The 18,502-nt window shown below is 38.6% G+C and overlaps 1 protein-coding gene across 4 annotated transcripts in view; it reads left to right on the top strand.

Annotated features, from left to right (window-relative positions):
• Window positions 1-18,502, top strand: part of DMD (dystrophin) — a 1,939,942-nt gene that overhangs the window by 757,703 nt on the left and 1,163,737 nt on the right. For all 4 annotated transcript variants that reach the window (XM_045855895.1, XM_045855896.1, XM_045855898.1 and 1 more), the window contains 2 exons: window positions 1,142-1,297; window positions 5,106-5,276. In XM_045855895.1, the coding sequence (XP_045711851.1) occupies window positions 1,142-1,297; window positions 5,106-5,276 (327 nt within the window). The remainder of the gene's footprint in view (window positions 1-1,141; window positions 1,298-5,105; window positions 5,277-18,502) is intronic.

Consider the following 18,502-nt stretch of genomic DNA (forward strand, 5'->3'; position numbering starts at 1 on the left):
AATCCTCAGAGGGGATTAAGATGGAAACAGATTATGCTTGTAGCATTAATGAATAAGATAATTGCTCAACTTTTACAGAATGTTTTGTTTTAAACATTGATTTGAAACTGAAAATAGAAAACAAACCCAATTTTCCTTCTAATTCCAAAAATAAACTACCTGATAGCAACTTTATTTCTTAGCACCAGTGAAATAACTTGTTGATGTTCAGACTTAACCACTGACTACATTAAAGCAGTGATGTATAATGCCAACCATGATATATGCATGTATGCATAGGTATATGCATGTATGCGTAGGTATATGCATACAAGGATGCATAGAAACTCCCATACTTTCCAGGAAAATAGCTACAAAGCAAAGTTACAACAGTGGCTGCACAAGGCTTTGTTATGGCAGTATACTTCTTGAAGCAGTGCATGTGTTCTTTGTAGTTGTAAGGGGCATGTGAGTTTTAAGTAATGTATTTATATCTGTTTATAGTTCGTTGATCAGCCCCATGAAGAAAATCAATTTGTACCACCTAATTAACCTATGGAACATTTTCTTTCCTCCTTCTCTATGATTGAATACATTGAACATATGAGTTGGAAGTTTGTATGTTCCATCCCCATACAGTGTAAGCGCCATGAGAACAGCAGTGACTGCCTCTCCAGGCTACCACCGAGCCCCTGGTCCCACCTGTACTCTCTGGAAGGTAGTGAGCCCTGGATAAATACCTGGTGAATGAGTAGATGAATTTTTGCAAATGCACAACTGGAATTATATAACCGTCACATTTAAAATATGTATCCCAACTATACTCAAATAAAATAAAATATATAAATCAAGACTATTTAGGAAATCTCATTACAACCCTGTATTGGAGAACTAAATATATGTATGATGTACTCTTACCTTAGGAAGGATAACTAGGAACTATGCACGCCTGTATGTGTGTATGTCATTGCCAATAGGAACTGCAAATGAGTAGAAAATGCAAAAGCTAGATGCTGATCACAACCACAAAACACTGCCTCATTAAAACTGTCACTAGGAAATGGCAGTTACAGTGATCTCTGTCCCCATTTCTTTTTATTAATAAGGGCACGAGCCCGACGCCATTGCTTATTATTCTGTTTCGTTTTATGTTTTAACTTAGAACTTGTATAAAAGTCTGAGTGAAGTGAAGTCTGAAGTGGAGATGGTGATAAAAACTGGACGTCAGATTGTGCAGAAGAAACAGACAGAAAACCCTAAAGAGCTCGATGACCGAGTAACAGCTTTGAAATTGCATTATAATGAGCTGGGAGCAAAGGTACGCGCGCTGAAGCCACAAACACTGGCTTCTTCCCACTTCCTTTGTAAATCGTAAAGTAAAGCAAGAGGCAGGAGTTATGTACCATAGATGTATTAGAGAGTTTTAGTAACTTTCAACAGATAGATACATAAATATATGCATTCACACATATAGGCATAGAGATTGAGATAGATTTGCATGTGCAGCTCTTTTTAAGAAATAGTCAATGAGGATCTTTTTCCAGTCTGTGTTTAAAAATTTGTAAAACTTAGGGAGATTGTCATTGGTCCATCAGATAGTTGTAAAAGGGTTTCTTGGATCTACACTTGACTTTGTTCATTGTATAGATTTACATATGCTGATGCAGAGGCTGTACCTACTTATAGTTGAGTACAATGGAGTTGACAGATTGCACATAGATCACGTTTGCTATAATAGAGTCGGCACCTTCCACAGAAATTGTTTCCCTGTATGGCAGGCATTGCAAAATCCACCACATTTGTCTCATAAGATAGCACCGATAGGCAGTGAAGACCTATGGCTCTGTGATTATTTTTATATTTTTGTCCTGATCAGGGTCTAATTAAAGATGCTTGCATCTCTCCATCTCCTCTTTTCAAAGCCATTGGGTATCTAGTATAGTTACCTCACTTTCCTCAAATTTAGAGCTTCAATGGTTCAGAATAATGATAGTTCATAAAAACTATTCAAAAATACATGGCTTGTCAACATCCCAGACTGACCTGACCTTTGCTATCCCAGTATTTTGCATTATTCTAAGCTTTTATTATAAGCTTTTATGATTCTAAGCTCATAAAAAAATAAAAGTTTTTATTTTTGTGCTCAGCTAAGATTTAAGTAACATTTAGCATTCCATCATATCATTAAAGCAAAATGAAACATTGCTAAGAAATCATACTTAGCTTGAGTAGCATGACAATACAGCAAAAATGTTGGGCAGAAATTTATTTTTGAAATAAAGCCTTAGAAATATTAATGACAAAGGGAATATTTATAAATGTCATGTTATAACAATGTGGTGGTAGTACTTCTCTAAGAAAAATCAGCTGCATTTAAATCTCCCAAGCTCCTTCAACACAATGGTTTTATTTAATAAAATTAGAAGAAACAAAGCATATCATAATATATTATTCTTTTTATATAAAAAGGCAAACCCTTCTATTTTAATCACCTTCAGAATTCATGTAGTTGTACTGGCTCAAGCTGATACACGTTACCTTTCTACATTAGTTACCTCAGGCTGCCATAATGAAACGCCATAGGCTAGGTTATTTAAATAACACAAGTGTATTTGTCACAGTTCTGGGGGCTGGGGAGTTCAAGATCAAGACTAGTGAGAACTCTTTTCCTGGCTTGCAGATAGCAGCCTACTCATACTCATTATGTCCTCACACAGGGGCCTGCTGTGGGAAGTGGGGAGAGACAGGGGCAGAGAGCATGAAAATCTTTCTTTTTCTTCTTAAACATTTTATTTATTTATTTTAGAGAGAGGGGAAGAGAAGGAGATAAGTATCAGTGTGTGGTTGCCTCTCATGCACCCCCTACTAGGGACCTGGCCTGCAACCCAGGCATGAGCCCTGACTGGGAATCAAACCAGTGACCCTTTGGTTCACAGGCTGGTGCTCAATCCACTGAGCTACACCAGCCAGAGCTCTTTTTCTTCTAATAAGGCCACAGTCCTATCAGATTAGAGTCCCACCCTGTTATCTCATTTATCCTTAATTACTTCTTAAAACCCCATCCAGGTACAGTCACATTGGAGATTGGAGGTTTGGGCTTCAATATTAACTTGGGGAGGGGGGGCAGGATTCAGTTCAGTCCATAGCATCTTTCTTAACATACTTTTATTAGTTTGTTTACAATCACCAACTTTGTTATTCTTATTCAATGAAGAGCAATCAAAGAGTTTCTTATATCAAAAAATCTGTCTAATTTTATTGAGAGACTTTACACCTAGCACCGAGATGCATTAGTACTTGTAGTACTTGGTGTGGCTTCTCTGTGCCTTGATTTTTATGGAAATATACCTAAATAGCATTGTTTATATCAGCCTCAAATACTCAAAGCTTCAATACCCGTATCAGCCGCACATTTTACAGTGTTCATGAGCCCATGACTGTTGAAATTTCCTACTGCAGGTGGCACTCTTTTAAATGTATTCTGCTCCACACAGACCCACACACTAAAGTGTAAACCTCAAGTTTCCTTAAGATGGCAGTGTTTCCTGTTTTATTAAATTCTGTTTATATCCTGTTTATTTATTCTGTTTATCTCCTAGTTAGCTGGAATAAATATAAACAAAATAAATAGAAATCAGTCATACATTAGCTCTAAGAAGATATAATTTCTTTTTAAAAAAATTTTTATTTATTGATTTTAGAAAGAGAGGAAAAGAGAGAGAGAAAGAAACATGGGCTTTTGTTGTACTTATTTATACATTCATTGGTTGCTTCTTGGATGTGCCCTGACTGGGAATCGAACCTGTAATCTTCACGTATCGGGATGATGTTCTAACAAACTGAACTACCAGGCCAGGACAAGATAGAATTTCTTTGAAATATTGAATCTAGAATTCTTTCCTACCAATAGTGCATAGAAATAATAACTATGCATAGAAACACTTCATAGGGTATATATTTTTTCCTCCTGCCCATGAATAAAATCCTTATAGTTGTAAGGGAAGATGCTTTTACTTCCCTGAAGGGAAAAACAGAAGGGAAGATTCTGTAAAAAACAATATGACTTTGCAGCCTCAGCAACTAAACATTTTTAAAATTTATGTACACCTCTGTTAAAGAAAGCAGTGAATTTTGTTGAGTATTTGGAATTCACATTAAAGTTCCAGGGTGTTTATTTTGATTGTAGCACTTTAAAATCTTTACACATATTTTCACTTGTAGAAAACACACACATACACACACACACACACACACACACACACACACACACACACACCCCCCCCCACCCACCCCCCCCCCACCCCCCCCCCAGGAAGACATTCTGGGCTTTTTATTAAACCAACCAGACAGCTAACCTACACACTTACAAATGTGGGCACGCCTGCAGAGGCAGCGGAGAAATACATATTTGTGACTTCTTTGTATGAGAATGTGGAAGGGTTTCAACACTGAGGACTAGAATGCAGGATCCCATTATCGTCTTCTCTATGAATGAGAGTGAAAATTTTGTTTCAGAATTATTTTTCTTCTGCCCCCACTGGATGACAAAAGCATGTTTAAAGAGAGTCACCTATAGTTTTTATGTTGTTTTTGTACAAACATATGACATTTTGCAGATGTAATGGCAGTAACATTGGCCATGTAAGCGTTATACAGATACTTTTGCCTCTTGAAAGACTTAATATTCTTTTTTCATTTGCATTTCATAGCTGCAAAAGCAAGCCTCGCGTGCATATGGAGGATTGTTAACTTCCTGGCCCATCTCTGTGACCAATGATTGAAGGTTTTCTAAGAGAAATGCATCCTATCTTCAGTTTGCTTTACACAATCCTACTTATTTTTAAAGATTGGCCCTAAATTATTCACATGAGAGAAAATCATTTTAGCTTTTCTTTCTACTTGATACAGGACACTGACTTTTGTAGAAAAGACCTCATCTTTCGAGGATGTGTTTATTTGCTAGTAGTAATAGTCAGGACATAGGATTTTTCAAAAATGTTCCTTTTCAAAAGTAAGACAAAGGTTATTTTCAAATGACAGAAAATAGAAAGTTCCAATTAAGTGGGTATAACTGAAGTTGAACTGACAACGTAAACCAAATTACATGTTGTTATTGTTCTTCTCAGGTAACGGAAAGAAAGCAACAGTTGGAGAAATGCTTGAAATTGTCCCGTAAGATGCGAAAGGAAATGAACGCCCTGACAGAATGGCTGGCAGCTACAGATACTGAACTGACAAAGAGATCAGCCATTGAAGGAATGCCTAGTAATTTGGATGCTGAAGTTGCCTGGGGGAAGGTAAAACCTGTATCACTGGAGGTTATTTTTAACATTCATGAAAACACACAGTTGTATAATTTCATAAGGGACCATTAACGTGCAACAATAATAGAATTGTAAATGTTATCTTGCTTCCTTTTCCCCTTCTCAAAAATTCATCAGTGGTTTAACTCTTTCTGTGGCAGCACTATGATAAAATCATGGGAAGGCTTTAGCGAAAGTCTCCCTGGAGCTTGTTTAGAATTAGGCAGGTTATGCGTAAGTCCTTTAAAAATACGTACATTATTAATCACAAAGTGAGTCCAAGGATGAGATTCTCTGTTCCCTGGTTTGCCTAAGACTGACTGCCCAGATGGACCCGACACCCGAGAAGAGGGCAAGGATGCAGAGACCGCAGACAGTTGGGCCGGGCAGGTCTGGCAGGATCAGCAGGTTGCTTATGTCACACACATACACAGATCTCAAGGGGTCTGTGCAGCTGCCGTCATCTTCATCAGCCAAAGGGCACAGAGTGTTCTTTAGTCCTCAGCTGGGAAATTCTTGCTGTTTCTCTGACAGCCAATCAAGCATTATTGCTCCCTAAATTTAAGGTTGAGGCATGCCATTTCTTTTTGCACTTGATTCATTACTAGGAAGTATGTTGGTATAAAGGAAGTAATTGATATTTATAATTTGTTTTCACCTTAAACTTTGTCAACACATAGGGCATTTATAAAAAACAAATTGTAGCACACCCCACCCCCTTGATTTTTTAACTTAACAAATACTTGCCTGTATTAACTAGATTTTTAAAAGCTCTGTGCTTTATTTTCTTTAAGATTTTATGTATTTATTTTAGAGCAAGGGGAAGGAAAGAAGAGAGGGGGAGAAACATCAATGTGTGGTTGCCTCTTGCGCACGCCCAACTGGATATCTGGCCTGCAACCCAGGCCCGTGCCCTGACTAGGAATCGAACCGGCGACCTTCCAGTTCTCAGGCTGGTACTCAATACACTGAGTCACACCAGCCAGGGTGCTGTGCTTTATTTTTAATCCAACAAGGCTTATCCAAAGTTAGGAAGTTTTAATTTCCTTATGTAAAAACGTAAATAATACAGCGACATGAAAACTGATAACTGATTTTATGTAGATTCAAAGGACAAGTAGATATGAAAGTTTGTCATGTGCAATTTTTTCAAATGGATAGTAGTAAATGCATTTCTTTTATTTTGCCATTTAGAATAGATTTATTGTTAGAGATAAGATTGAATTGTATTTATTAGTTCAGAACAATATATATGTATGTGTATATGTGTGTGTATCATTCACTACTAGAGTAGTATATATATTGCAATATATATGTATATGTTGCAATATATATATTGCTCTACTATTGAGTGTACAGAGGGTACAGGTTAAAATTTTTCTCCCCCTCACCCAAACAAATATAACATTTTTATGTGATGATTTAATTTGAACCAGTAGCAATCATATACTTAGATACAGGCTGGGTGGCTGTAAGAAATAAGCTAAAAATACCATGGCTCCAGGAAGGCAGAGGTTTATTTCTAGCTCATGAAAGTTCTGGGTGAAAGAAGTAACTTTTATCCATGAAATTCTCCAAAGACATAGGTCCCTCTTACTCCATTGTTCAGCAGTCCTCTGGGTATTTGTCGTCTCATAGCAAAACCTGCTCACCACCACCACTGCTCAATCCCAGCCCACAGAAAGAAGGGAGACGATGAAGGGGAGAACAACCAGCTCTCTCTTCAAGGTGTATCATGACAGCCCCGTGCATTATCTCTGCTCATATTCCATCTGCCAAATTTTAGTCACGTGAACCTATCTAGCCTCCAGGGAGAGGAGCGAAGAGTGGCCTCCAGCTGGGCAGCCAGTGTGTCCTGGCAAAATGATGAGTGGATCTTATATGAATACAAAGAAAGAGAGAATGCATTTCTTTTGGCCAGAGCAGTATCACCGCTGCCTTTTACATCTTAAGACAAAGGCAGCAAAAAGCCTGCATGATCTGCCTCTCTATTTAAGCACACATGACTGATGGCAGTTTCCGCCAGAAGTACAAACAAACAAACAAAAAGCCCAGAGAAGACTTATGGTCTGTTGAAGTATGAGCTACAGTGAACTGGCCACGGGGCAAGCAGGACAAGTAGAGGGTTTGTGAATATGATGCAGGCTTCATTCTTAGTTATCCTCCCCTTAACATCATGGAGAATATCTTCGATTGTTCCTATGCAGTTTTAATGGGTGCATCGGTTTGCTAGGTCTACCATAACAAAGTGGCACACATGTGGTGACTTGAAGAAGAGGGATTGATTTTCTTACAGTTTCAGAGGCTGCAAGCCCAAGGTTAGGGTTTCGTTAGAGTTAGTTTCTTCTGAGGCCTCTCACTTTGGCTTGTGATTAGCTGTCTTCTTGCTTCTTCATACGATCTCCCCACTGTACATGCCTGTGTACAAATCACTCTTCCTATGAGGACACCAGTCCTATTGGGTTAGGGTCCACCCTAATGGTCTTATTTTAACCTAATTACCTTTTTAAATGTCCTGTCTCCAAATATGGTCACATTCTGGGGTGTTCAGGTTAGGAATCAGCATATAATTTTGGAGAACACTATTTCAGCTAATAAAGAGGAACCATATAAAAAAATAGGACTTCCTCAGCTGTAAAAAAGAAGGAAACCTTGCCCTTTGCACCAGCATGGATGGACCTAGAGAACATTATGCTGAGTGTAATGAGCTAGTCAGAGAAAGACAAACACCATATGACTTCACTCATGTGTGGAATCTAATGAACAAATTGGACTAACAAGCAAAATGGGGACAGACTCATAGACAGAGCAGGCTGACAGTCAGAGGGCACAGGTGGGGATTTGGTTGGGGGTGGAGGGATTGAGCAAAAAACAAAAAAGAGAAAGAACTCATGGGCACCTACAACAGTGTGGTGAGTGCTTAGAAGAAGGGGGTGGGGGAGGGAGAGGGGAAATAGAAGGGATAAATGGCGATGGACAGAGACTCAATTTAGGGTGCTGAACACGCCATACAGTGTACAGAGGACGGGTTGTGGAATCGTGCACCTGACACATGGATAATTTTGTTCATCAGTGTCACCCAAAAAAATTCAATACAAAGGAAAAATTGTAACTTCATCATATGAATATTGAGTTCACACAATTCAGCCCTTATCAAAGAATGCGGAATGCTAATTTGACAGTGCAGAGAAGTAGAGCTAGACATGAAAGGAATGTGAAAAATTCTGACTACAGTTTAAAACTGAGGTGAAATTATAAAAATATGTCACATCTGAACTCTGGATTCCAGAGTCTCTATAAGATCCTTGAATAAGTAACTATGGTGATATTTTTGCAATAGCCTCACCATAAAATTTAAAATATTGTAAGATAATGAATTTGGCAAAGATTTCAAGATTTTCCCTGTCTTATTAGAAGGTTTGAGTGGTCTGAGCATGTGTCAGCTTATTGAATCTGTCCGGGAAGTGTTTTTCTATAAACCCAAGAAACAATACAAATTTGACATCTGTCAGGAAACAAGTGTAGAAAACTGGCATTTCTTGTCTTTATTCATATCATAACTTACTGCTCTCTCTGGATCTTTTGCAACACTAAACTGCTAATGGTATACTCTGAAAACCCTGAGCGGTCAAAGCAAACTATACATATTTGCATCTAAATTACAAAATTTTTAATAGACTCATTTGCAAGGTGGTGAAGCTGTTTCAAAAATCACAATCATATAATAAAAACATGTGACATACAGATCTACAGCAGTCACAGTTATAGTTCTATTTTTTTAATATGAAAATAATCAAACTCTCATAGATGAAACCCCATGACTCCTTAGTACATACATTCCTACTTCATACTCTCTCGGTGGATAGAGAACTTGACTCAAAATGTTGGTCTCATCTGCCATTTCAAAGGATAAATGCCAGATTTTTTTCAAAATGAATTGAATATTCACTTAAATGTAGGACATTAAAGGTATTTGTCAATCATTCCAAGTATATTTGACTTGGAGAAAATTTGAATATAGAATTGATTTATTTTTAAACTGTTTCATTTATTTCTACTGAATTTCTCTCAGTTTTGTTGATCTAAGAGCATTATATTACTTAAATTTGAAAATATTTGAGTGTCTAGATATAATATTCTTATACATAAAATTAAATCACCAATGAAATGTTTATTTGACCTTTAGTTTGTCCAAATATAGCCTATGTTCAATATATTGACTACTATGCAATCTTTTCAGTTTTATTTTACTATATTTAAATTATAATGATTTATTAGAGTTCTAATTCCAGAAAAAAAAGGATTCTTTAGAGTGGCTTAAAGAAATACATAGGATTCACCTGTCAAAAAGAAATAAACTGGAAAACAAGAGGAAGGGAAAATTGCAGTAGAAAAATAATAGACACAGTCGCCCATGGATGGTGGAATAGGCAAGGAAAATAAAGCCTCAAAATATGGCACCAAGCTTCCTGTCAGGCAAAACCAACAACTAGACTTTTTTTTTCATTGTTTGAACCCTTAACATGAGATCTACCCACGAAAAAAATGTTAGTGTATAATAATAGTCATGTGAACTATAGGCATAGCATTACCTAGAATCTCTAGATTCGTTTCACATAACTGACAGAGAAGGAAATATACTTATGAGATTCAGTTGCCCAGCTCATCAAAACAGTCATTAAATATTTGATTTTACTAGTCATATGCAGGCTTTTATTGAATTTATATTCAGAAGAAAAACAATTGGAGGGATGGGCAATGAGACAGCACCCTTATTGATACTGGTACAATAAACACAATTGAAAGGGTTTTTCTTGTAATTTCTTTACCGGCATGCCTGCAAGCAGAAGCAGTTTCATGTGTCTGACCCTGACATTGGGTCATGCCTTCTTCAGGAATGAGTATCAGGAGCTTGGCACTGCAAGAGCCTTTCGATAGATCGGGGCTATTACAGAAGCAGACTTCCCAAAATAAATTCTCTCATCTAAGTTTTCCTCCCACTCAGAATTCTATAGGCACACACACATTCAAAACCAGACGTGAGAACACGTGGATCTTCTCAAAGGTACTGAGTGGTGCAGGACAGGATTCCAGCTGTTTACAGGTACCATCTGCTTGCTAAGGACTGTAACCCGGAGAATCTCGTGGGTATCCCAGATCAGATGTTCAGTGATCTCACAAGGGAAAGAGGGGAAGAACGTCCAGAAGTAGCTAGGAGGGTGGTGAGATTGGTTAGCTAGAGGCACAGCCAGGGGCCAGAAAACTGCTGTACCATCTCCCACCTTATGACCGTGCTTCCAGATCACAGTTAGAAGGGGAAAAAATGGATAAGTTTAAAAAGACATCCATACTTTTCAGAAGGTGAAAGAAAAACATTTTACATTAAAACAACAGGAAGCAGACATTTTAGAATAATAGTAACGAATGACAAAGGAGTTCAATAGTGGGAATCGAAAGTTATTAGTGCTAATGTAAAATTCCTAAAGCCCAGTGACCCTTTCACTGTATATGTAAATTCACACAAAGTGCCTGCACTGGAGTTGTGATAAGGAGGACAAAAATTGATGTTAAGATTTTTAAAAGCACAGCTCACTCCTAGCCACTGTGGTCTGAACACCAGAGATTCCGAAAGGGAACTGTCACTGGTGTTTGTTACCCCATTAGTGATCAGACATCCCCGAGCCTTTCATACCTTACAAATCTCTGTTACTGCAGTTTACCAGCCTGTGGGGAGAAACACAGATTGATGTCTATGGGACAGACAAAGGAAGGAAATGGTAAAAGTAGGGGAAATTACCACTGCCTGGGGGGTTTGCACACCCGCACTGCACATGATCCTTGAGCTGTCATGATAACGTCTCATCTCTTGGACTACAGAGTGGACCTTAACGATTTCACTTGCCAAGAGGGCAGGGAAAATGTCTGTTTTGTTTCATGGTGTTTCCCATGCACATAACATAGTATCTGATACACAGTATGTGCTCGCTAAATAATCTGTTCAGTAAGGGTAATTGCAATTTAAGACCAAAAAAAAACCCCCAAAAACTGAAAAAGCATTTCTTCCAAGAAGAGAAAAATGGTGATGCTGTTAAAATGATAGCAAGCTTTAGAACCAATGGAAACGTGAATAGTCACAGGGGTCAGATGCTCCCATTTGGGAGATGAGAAAAGGGAAGTTCTGGTACCTATGGCAAATCTGCACATAGAATCCAATACTATCTCCGATTTCAACAGCTTTTTTCCACTGTGGTTATTGTTATAAATCTTATCTTCTAGCAATTTTAAGGTAACCTAACTCAAAATGAGAAAAAAGTATCATCCACAATGAGTATAAAATACAGAATGGTTGATTTTTTTATTAAGTCATATTTGTACTGTTACTCTATTACAGTTGTTCCAGTTTTCCCCCTTTGCCCCCCTCCACCCATGCCATCCCCCAGCCCACAGTCAGTCCCCACATAGTTGTCCATGTTCGTGGGTCCTTTATATTGTTCTTTGACTAGTCTCTTCCCCTTCTTTCCACCATTATCTCCCTCCCCCATCCCCTCTGGTCACTGTCAGTCTGTTTCTTGTTTCCATGCCTGTGGCTCTATTTTGTTCATTAGTTTATTTTGTTCATTAGATACCTCTTATTGATGCGGACCCCGGCTCACGGGGTACACGTCATTATGGAAGCAAATGAGACATTCACACAGATTACTGAGTCCAGTGGAGGAAAAGGGACAGCATGACTTTTCTCTCAAGGGGAGCAAAAGCCTCAGCCCTTGCTCCAATGACCTTTTATTGTCTTACTGGGCACATTACAAGAAGGTCCTCATTAACTATGCACAGGCTCCCTTTAGGTGGTTACCTTTTACAGAAAACAAAGGAGAGGATGCTGGTAATCACATCACAGAAGAGGGATATTTGCAAATGAAAAGGCAAAAGTAGTTGAACTGGTTACACTCATCCTTGGAAGGTTTAACATGGTTTTTAGGAAGTTGCTTTGCAGTAAATGGCCTCAATTCAGGGTGAGGGAGTTTTAGCAAAAAGCAAGACTCATAGAGGCCTAGGTACATTTCAGGCCTAATTCCCCATGGGAAAACCTATCTGTGGGCGTGGGTCCTGTGCATCTCCCAGTGGGAGTTGGGCCCACGCCATGCAGAGTGGCCTCCCACATCTTATAGGTGAGATCATATGGTGTTTGTCTTTCACTGCCTGGCTTGTCTCACTTAGTATAATGCTCTCCAGTTCCATCCATGCTGTTGCAAAGGGTAGGAGCTCCTTCTTTCTTTCTGCTGTGTACTATTCCATTGTGTAAATGTACCACGGTTTTTTGATCCATTCATTCGCTGATGGGCACTTAGGCCATTTCCAGCACTTGGCTATTGTAAATAACGATGCTGTGAACATAGGGGTGCATAGGTTCTTTTGAACTGGTGATTCAGGATTCTTAGGGTGTAATCCCAGCAAGGGAAATAAAGGAAAAAATAAGCAAATGGATCTACATCAACCTAAAAAGCTTCTGCATGGAAGAATGGTTAAATTTGAAGTGCAGAATATACAAGTGCACATGAAAATCTTGTATGCATTGGTCATGTAATATAGTATATAGTCAGTTGCCACTGGTATGATTTTAGATTTTGAATATTATTTATTAATGTCTTCAAATCACCCTGATTAGTTGGATATTAGTAAATCAGTTCTAAATATCATTATTACTGACCAAAATTGTTTAACTTATGAATTGAGCACAAATATATAACTATAGGAAAGTAAATATTATGTGAATAAGTAGTTTATATCTCTGATAATCATTATGTTTGAAAAATACAAGTTTCATAAACAAATCAACAAACAACAAGTAGAGAAAAGGAACCCTAGTGCATTGTTGGTGGGAGTGCAGACTGGTGCAGCCACTGTAGAAAACAATATGAAATTTCCTCAGAAAACTAAAAATGGATCTGCCTTTTCACCCAGCAGTACTACTGCTGGGATTATACCCTAAGAATTCTGAAACACCAATTCAAAAGAACCTATGCACCCCAATGTTCATAGCAGCACAATTTACAATGGCCAAGTGCTGGAAGCAACCTAAGTGCCCATCAGTAAATGAGTGGTTCAAAAAACCGTGGTACATTTACACAATGGAATACTATGCAGCAGAAAGAAAGAAGGGGCTCCTACCCTTTGCAACAGCATGGATGTGGAATTGGAGAGCATTATGCTAAGTGAGATAAGCCAGGCAGTGAAAGACAAATACCATATGATCTCACCTATAAGTGGAACCTCATCCACAAAACAAACAAGCAAGCAAAATGGAAGCAGATACATGGAAATAAAGAACAAACTGACAATGACCAGAGGGGAGGAGGGAGGGCATAGAAGAGGAAAGGTCAAGTCAAGGAAACTGTATAAAGGACCCATGGACAAAGACAACAGGAGGGGGGAGGGCTGAACATGGGAGATGTGGGGTGGGTAGGGCAGGGGTGAGTAATGGGGGAAAATGGGGACAACTGTAATTGCACAACAATAAAAAATCAAAAGAAACATGCAAGTTTCTACAAAGTTTAATCTGTGTAGTTTTCTGATTGAACTACTAACAGATTTCATTTATTTCTAATTGAGTTTCAGTGGTCAAAAATTCAAAGGCAGTTAAATAATTGAGCTACGTTAAGTCTGTTTACTATCCAAAGTGTTATCTAAAAATTAAAATGATCAAACATAATTCCCCAAAAAACAGTTTTGGTCCTGTAATACTTTAAATCCATCAGTGTTGAAATGGCTACGATCTAACAGGTTTCATAAACCGACAATTAGCTTTCATTAACAGTCATCTGGGGATACCAAGAGTTGCGTCAGAGAATCACAAACACATAGAAATGTCAAATTCAATTCAGGGTGTTAAATGATACAACATAATTGATATCCAGCTGTTGATGGGTGAGACCTGGTTCTTCTTGCTGACGCATGTAAAGAATTACATATCAGTAAATCTAGTAGTATGTAATCAGTTTATTAGTGGCTCACTTCCATGGAAGAGAAAAGGACTAGGTAGAGTAGGGGGTGACAGGGAAAGTTTCAGAGCAAAGCAAGGTGAGAAAAGCAAGAGCAGCTGAAGACCAAGGTGGCAAGCCCCTGAGCAGCCTAAGGCCAGGTGGCCAGAGACCCTGTGGCTCGAGAAGCCAAGAGCCCCCTGAGCCCCCGAGAGAGAGAGAGAGAGAGAGAGAGAGAGAGAGAGAGAGAGAGAGAGTCCTTTGTTCTCCAGACTTATATAGTTGGTGGGATAGGAGGAAAAAAAAAGTCACATATTGATTAACGGGTAAATGTGGCACCAGCTTTCCTCGGGGTTTGCTAGCCCAAATTCTTATCTTGCTCCAGACCCCATTTGGTCATTCTAATTGGTAAAAGGTGTTTCCTGGTGACCAGGGTGATCAATGCTGGCCAGTGACAGTATTGCAGTCTCAGAGCTCTTCCTATGCTATCTCCTCCTTCATAGCCACTTATGTAACAAGTCAATTTGATTTGCACATTTTTTTCAGGGACAGACTTTTCTAACATTGAACATGAGGAAGAACAATTATAAGTTTCCTCGGTTTTCCTTCTGCTGTCAGTTCAGTTCTAAAATGTAAAGACAATGAATAAAATCTAGTGACAGAATGCGACATTCTCTTTTGCTAGGGATTCTTGGGGCTACTGAGTGGGCCTGGAGCCCACCCTCAGAGGGGTCTGATTTAGTTGGTCTGAGGGTGGCAAGTGTGTCTAATATTCAGAGGAGTTTGAGAACTGCTAGATAATGAGATACAAGCAGTCTTCAAAGATCTACATGCAGTTCAGGCAACCATGTCCTATATATTTTGGAAGCAATCACCTCTCAGTTTACAGAAATCTGGCCTCTGGTCCTAGATTATCCGGATAATTGCCCTAACTCATCACTCCTCTTAGCTATAAAAGCATGAGAACTATTACTTATTTCTAAAGTCTGTTACACTATCATTCCCATGAAAAATTACATCTTTTTTTTAAAGAGAGCACAGTAATTTATCTGTGAAGTGAAATAACACTAGCAGATCATTAACTTGGTACAATGAATGCATCAAGCAGCTGTTACTTAGAAAATAGAACATCTGTTAAATGCCATTGGAGTCACTATTCACTGTCATTATAGTTATAGCTATAATTTCTGTTCTGCACATTCTGCTTTCATGAAATTCTTCTTTAATAGACAATACGTTATTAATAAAAAGTCAGTACACAGTGCCATAAAATTCACTATTTAATGTTTTATGTTCTTTTTGAATTTATCATTGTATTATTCCGTCACATTAGCCTAATAATGAAATATGTTCTGAACCTCTAGTCATGACAAGGGTAATATAGGGACCTGAAGAAACAATTAATATCATATTTTATCACATTTAGGATATATTAATTGTATGATGCACCATTGATTTAATTACAGCTGTTGTGGATCAGAAGGAACACCGCTAGCTTAAATGTAAATATAAATTGGGTTTCCTCTCAATTTCAGAAACCTGAAAGGTGACAAATGCGCATCTTAGAATCGTGGCATTGTGCTCACGCCCCCCCGCCCATAAATATATTTCATAGCTAAAAGTTAAAGGACTCTCACTCCCATTCCTGATGACTACAAATGGTATAATATTTATGCCAACAGACTGAGGCAGAATTCACTGGGGAGGGGAATCTTAAAATATCTTTTATGGACGTGTTACTTAATCCCTCATCCGCATTAGAGGAGACTTGCACAAGAGATCAAGAAAGAGCTCAAAGAAATAGGAATTCCGCAGCATCTTAGAAAAGGGAGGCATGCATATGGAAAAGGCAGCATGGCGTACCTGTGACTAAATGAGAGCCTGAGTGAAGACGGTATCTGTGGGACAGGAGACGAGCTACAAAGAAGAGAGTGGGGATAATAGGAGATCAGAGAAGTTATCCTAAGACTGTGAGTCCCTGGGAAATCCCAGGAAGAGTTGTGGAAGGCGTTAGCACTCTGATCATGTGAAATGGGTGGGAGAGACGGTTAAGTCCACATGGGTTATGTTTTTCTGTCCCTGTTAGGGGAAAAAAAAATCTGCGGATATGGGACCAGATAATTAATCCAACACTTTGTACTGATTCACTTTTAAATAAAATTAAAGAAAATGTTTTCATTACATGATGGTATGATCAACAGAGACCAGCAGAATAGGTTTTCCCATCCTACTACAGCATCCAAGAAGTGACTCGATGAGCTGGTGGCTGAGTCTTGAACCTCACGTGCCATTAAAATGACTATTATTAACAAGACAATTAATAACAAGTGTTGGAGAGGCTGTGGAGAAAAAGGAACCCTCACTCACTGTTGGTGGGAATGTAGATGGGTGCAGCTACTGTGGAAAACAGTATGGAGGTTCTTCAACGTATTAATAATAAAATTACCCTATGGTCCAATGATCCCTCTTCTGGGTATCTACCCCCCAAATTTGAAAACATTTATTTGCAAAGATATACGTACTCCTGTGTTCATTGCAGCAGTTTTGACAGTGGCTTAGACATGGAAATGACCCAAGTGTCCTTCTGTAGAGGACTGGATACAGAAGATGTGCTCCGTAATACAATGGAATACTACTCTGCCATAAGAAAAGGCGGATCAACATGGATGGACCTTAAGAACATCATGTTAAGAGACATAAGTCAGAAAAAGCTAAGAACCTTATGACTTCACTCATATGTGGTATATAAAACTGAAACTCATAGACACAGACAGTAGTGTGGTGGTTATCAGAGGGAGGGGGGCGGGGGTTGGTAAAGCATAAAGGGGGCCAAGTGTCTGGTGATGGAAGATGACTGTGGGTGGTGGGCACAGAATGTAATATACAGATCACATATCATAGAAATGTACACTTGAAACCTATATGATCTTATCAACCAATGCCACCTCAATAAATTTTAAAAAATTGAGTCAAATGATTTAACTTATGGATATGAGGAATAAATCACAATGTATTTCCCATGCTTCCCATGAACACCTTGGTGTCATTAGGAGAAATGAAGATATGCTCTCCATTTATTTAAGGAAACTGGAGTAGCATTTAAAAATTGCTCTGGCCAGGAAGAAGTAGACAGCAAACCCATGCCTCTGAAACCATGGAAGTGAGTGTTTAATATTTTGACTGTTCCCTTTACAGCTATCAAATGTTACAAATTAAATATATGGAGAATAAAGAAAACATGGGAGCTTTTGTGGTAATTTGTGTTTAAATTGAGTTCCACTCTTAACAGACATGTTTTTCTGCCATAAACACTCTGAGTGTCAAGGACATAGTTCATGTGAGGCTGCTGTTGAAACTCCTGAAATTGGATGAATGACCATGTCACAGGTCAAAAATAAAACCAAGTGTGCAGAATTTTGCTCTTTTCTTCAGCTTTAAAATCAGCCCTAGAAGATGTCACATTAGTAAATGATTGAAAAAGCGAAAGAAACTGAGTTTAACTTAGTCGATTTAATCACTGAATTTGAACTTGCCCATTCAGAAGGGTAGACCTTCCAGAAACCTCCCCTGCCAGCCCGCAAGGCAGCCGAAGAAGGCATGTGTGCTGAGGACTAAATGTTTTTTAAGAGGAGGAAATGTATTTTCAGTTCTTTCTCCTCATCTCACCAGCCCCAGAAATAAGTACCTCCTTTAGCGAGGAAGGAGTAAGGGTACAGAGAGAATGGCTGTAGTTCAACCCAGTAATTCAGTTCTCAGTTTATCTGTAAGTGTAGACATTCTTCTGTAGTGGGAAAATAGTAGAGCAAGGGAAAATTGTTTTTTGACATCATAAAATACATGTTTGTAGTTTCCAATAAGTTTCCCATATTCCCCTTTTGGTGGCTTTTGAATCCAACATTCGTGCCTTCTAATCATTTTGTACTTTGTCTTTAGTCAAGCCAAATTGTTGAACCCTTTCTGGTGAACTCCAGGTTCAAGTTATCAAATCTGTCTTGCAGCCTTTCATGCTTCTCCCGGCCATAACTCATCTTTTCCCCAAAATTATGTTCTTTCCAATATGATATCAAGCTTGATTGCATTTTAGCTTTTCTCTTTAGCTGCACTGTAGGTAAGATTCGAGCAGAGTAAGCAAAGATCACCTCCTTATCTCTGTCAGTGAATGGCACAGTATAGAGTGGATATCAGGCACCTAATGCACCCTGACTGACTGAAATTTAAGGAGCATTTCTGGAGAGCAAGACCAGC

Source organism: Phyllostomus hastatus, unplaced genomic scaffold (assembly GCF_019186645.2).
Source record: "Phyllostomus hastatus isolate PE091 unplaced genomic scaffold, TTU_PhHast_1.1 phas_scaffold_12, whole genome shotgun sequence".
NCBI classification, from domain to species: domain Eukaryota; kingdom Metazoa; phylum Chordata; class Mammalia; order Chiroptera; family Phyllostomidae; genus Phyllostomus; species Phyllostomus hastatus.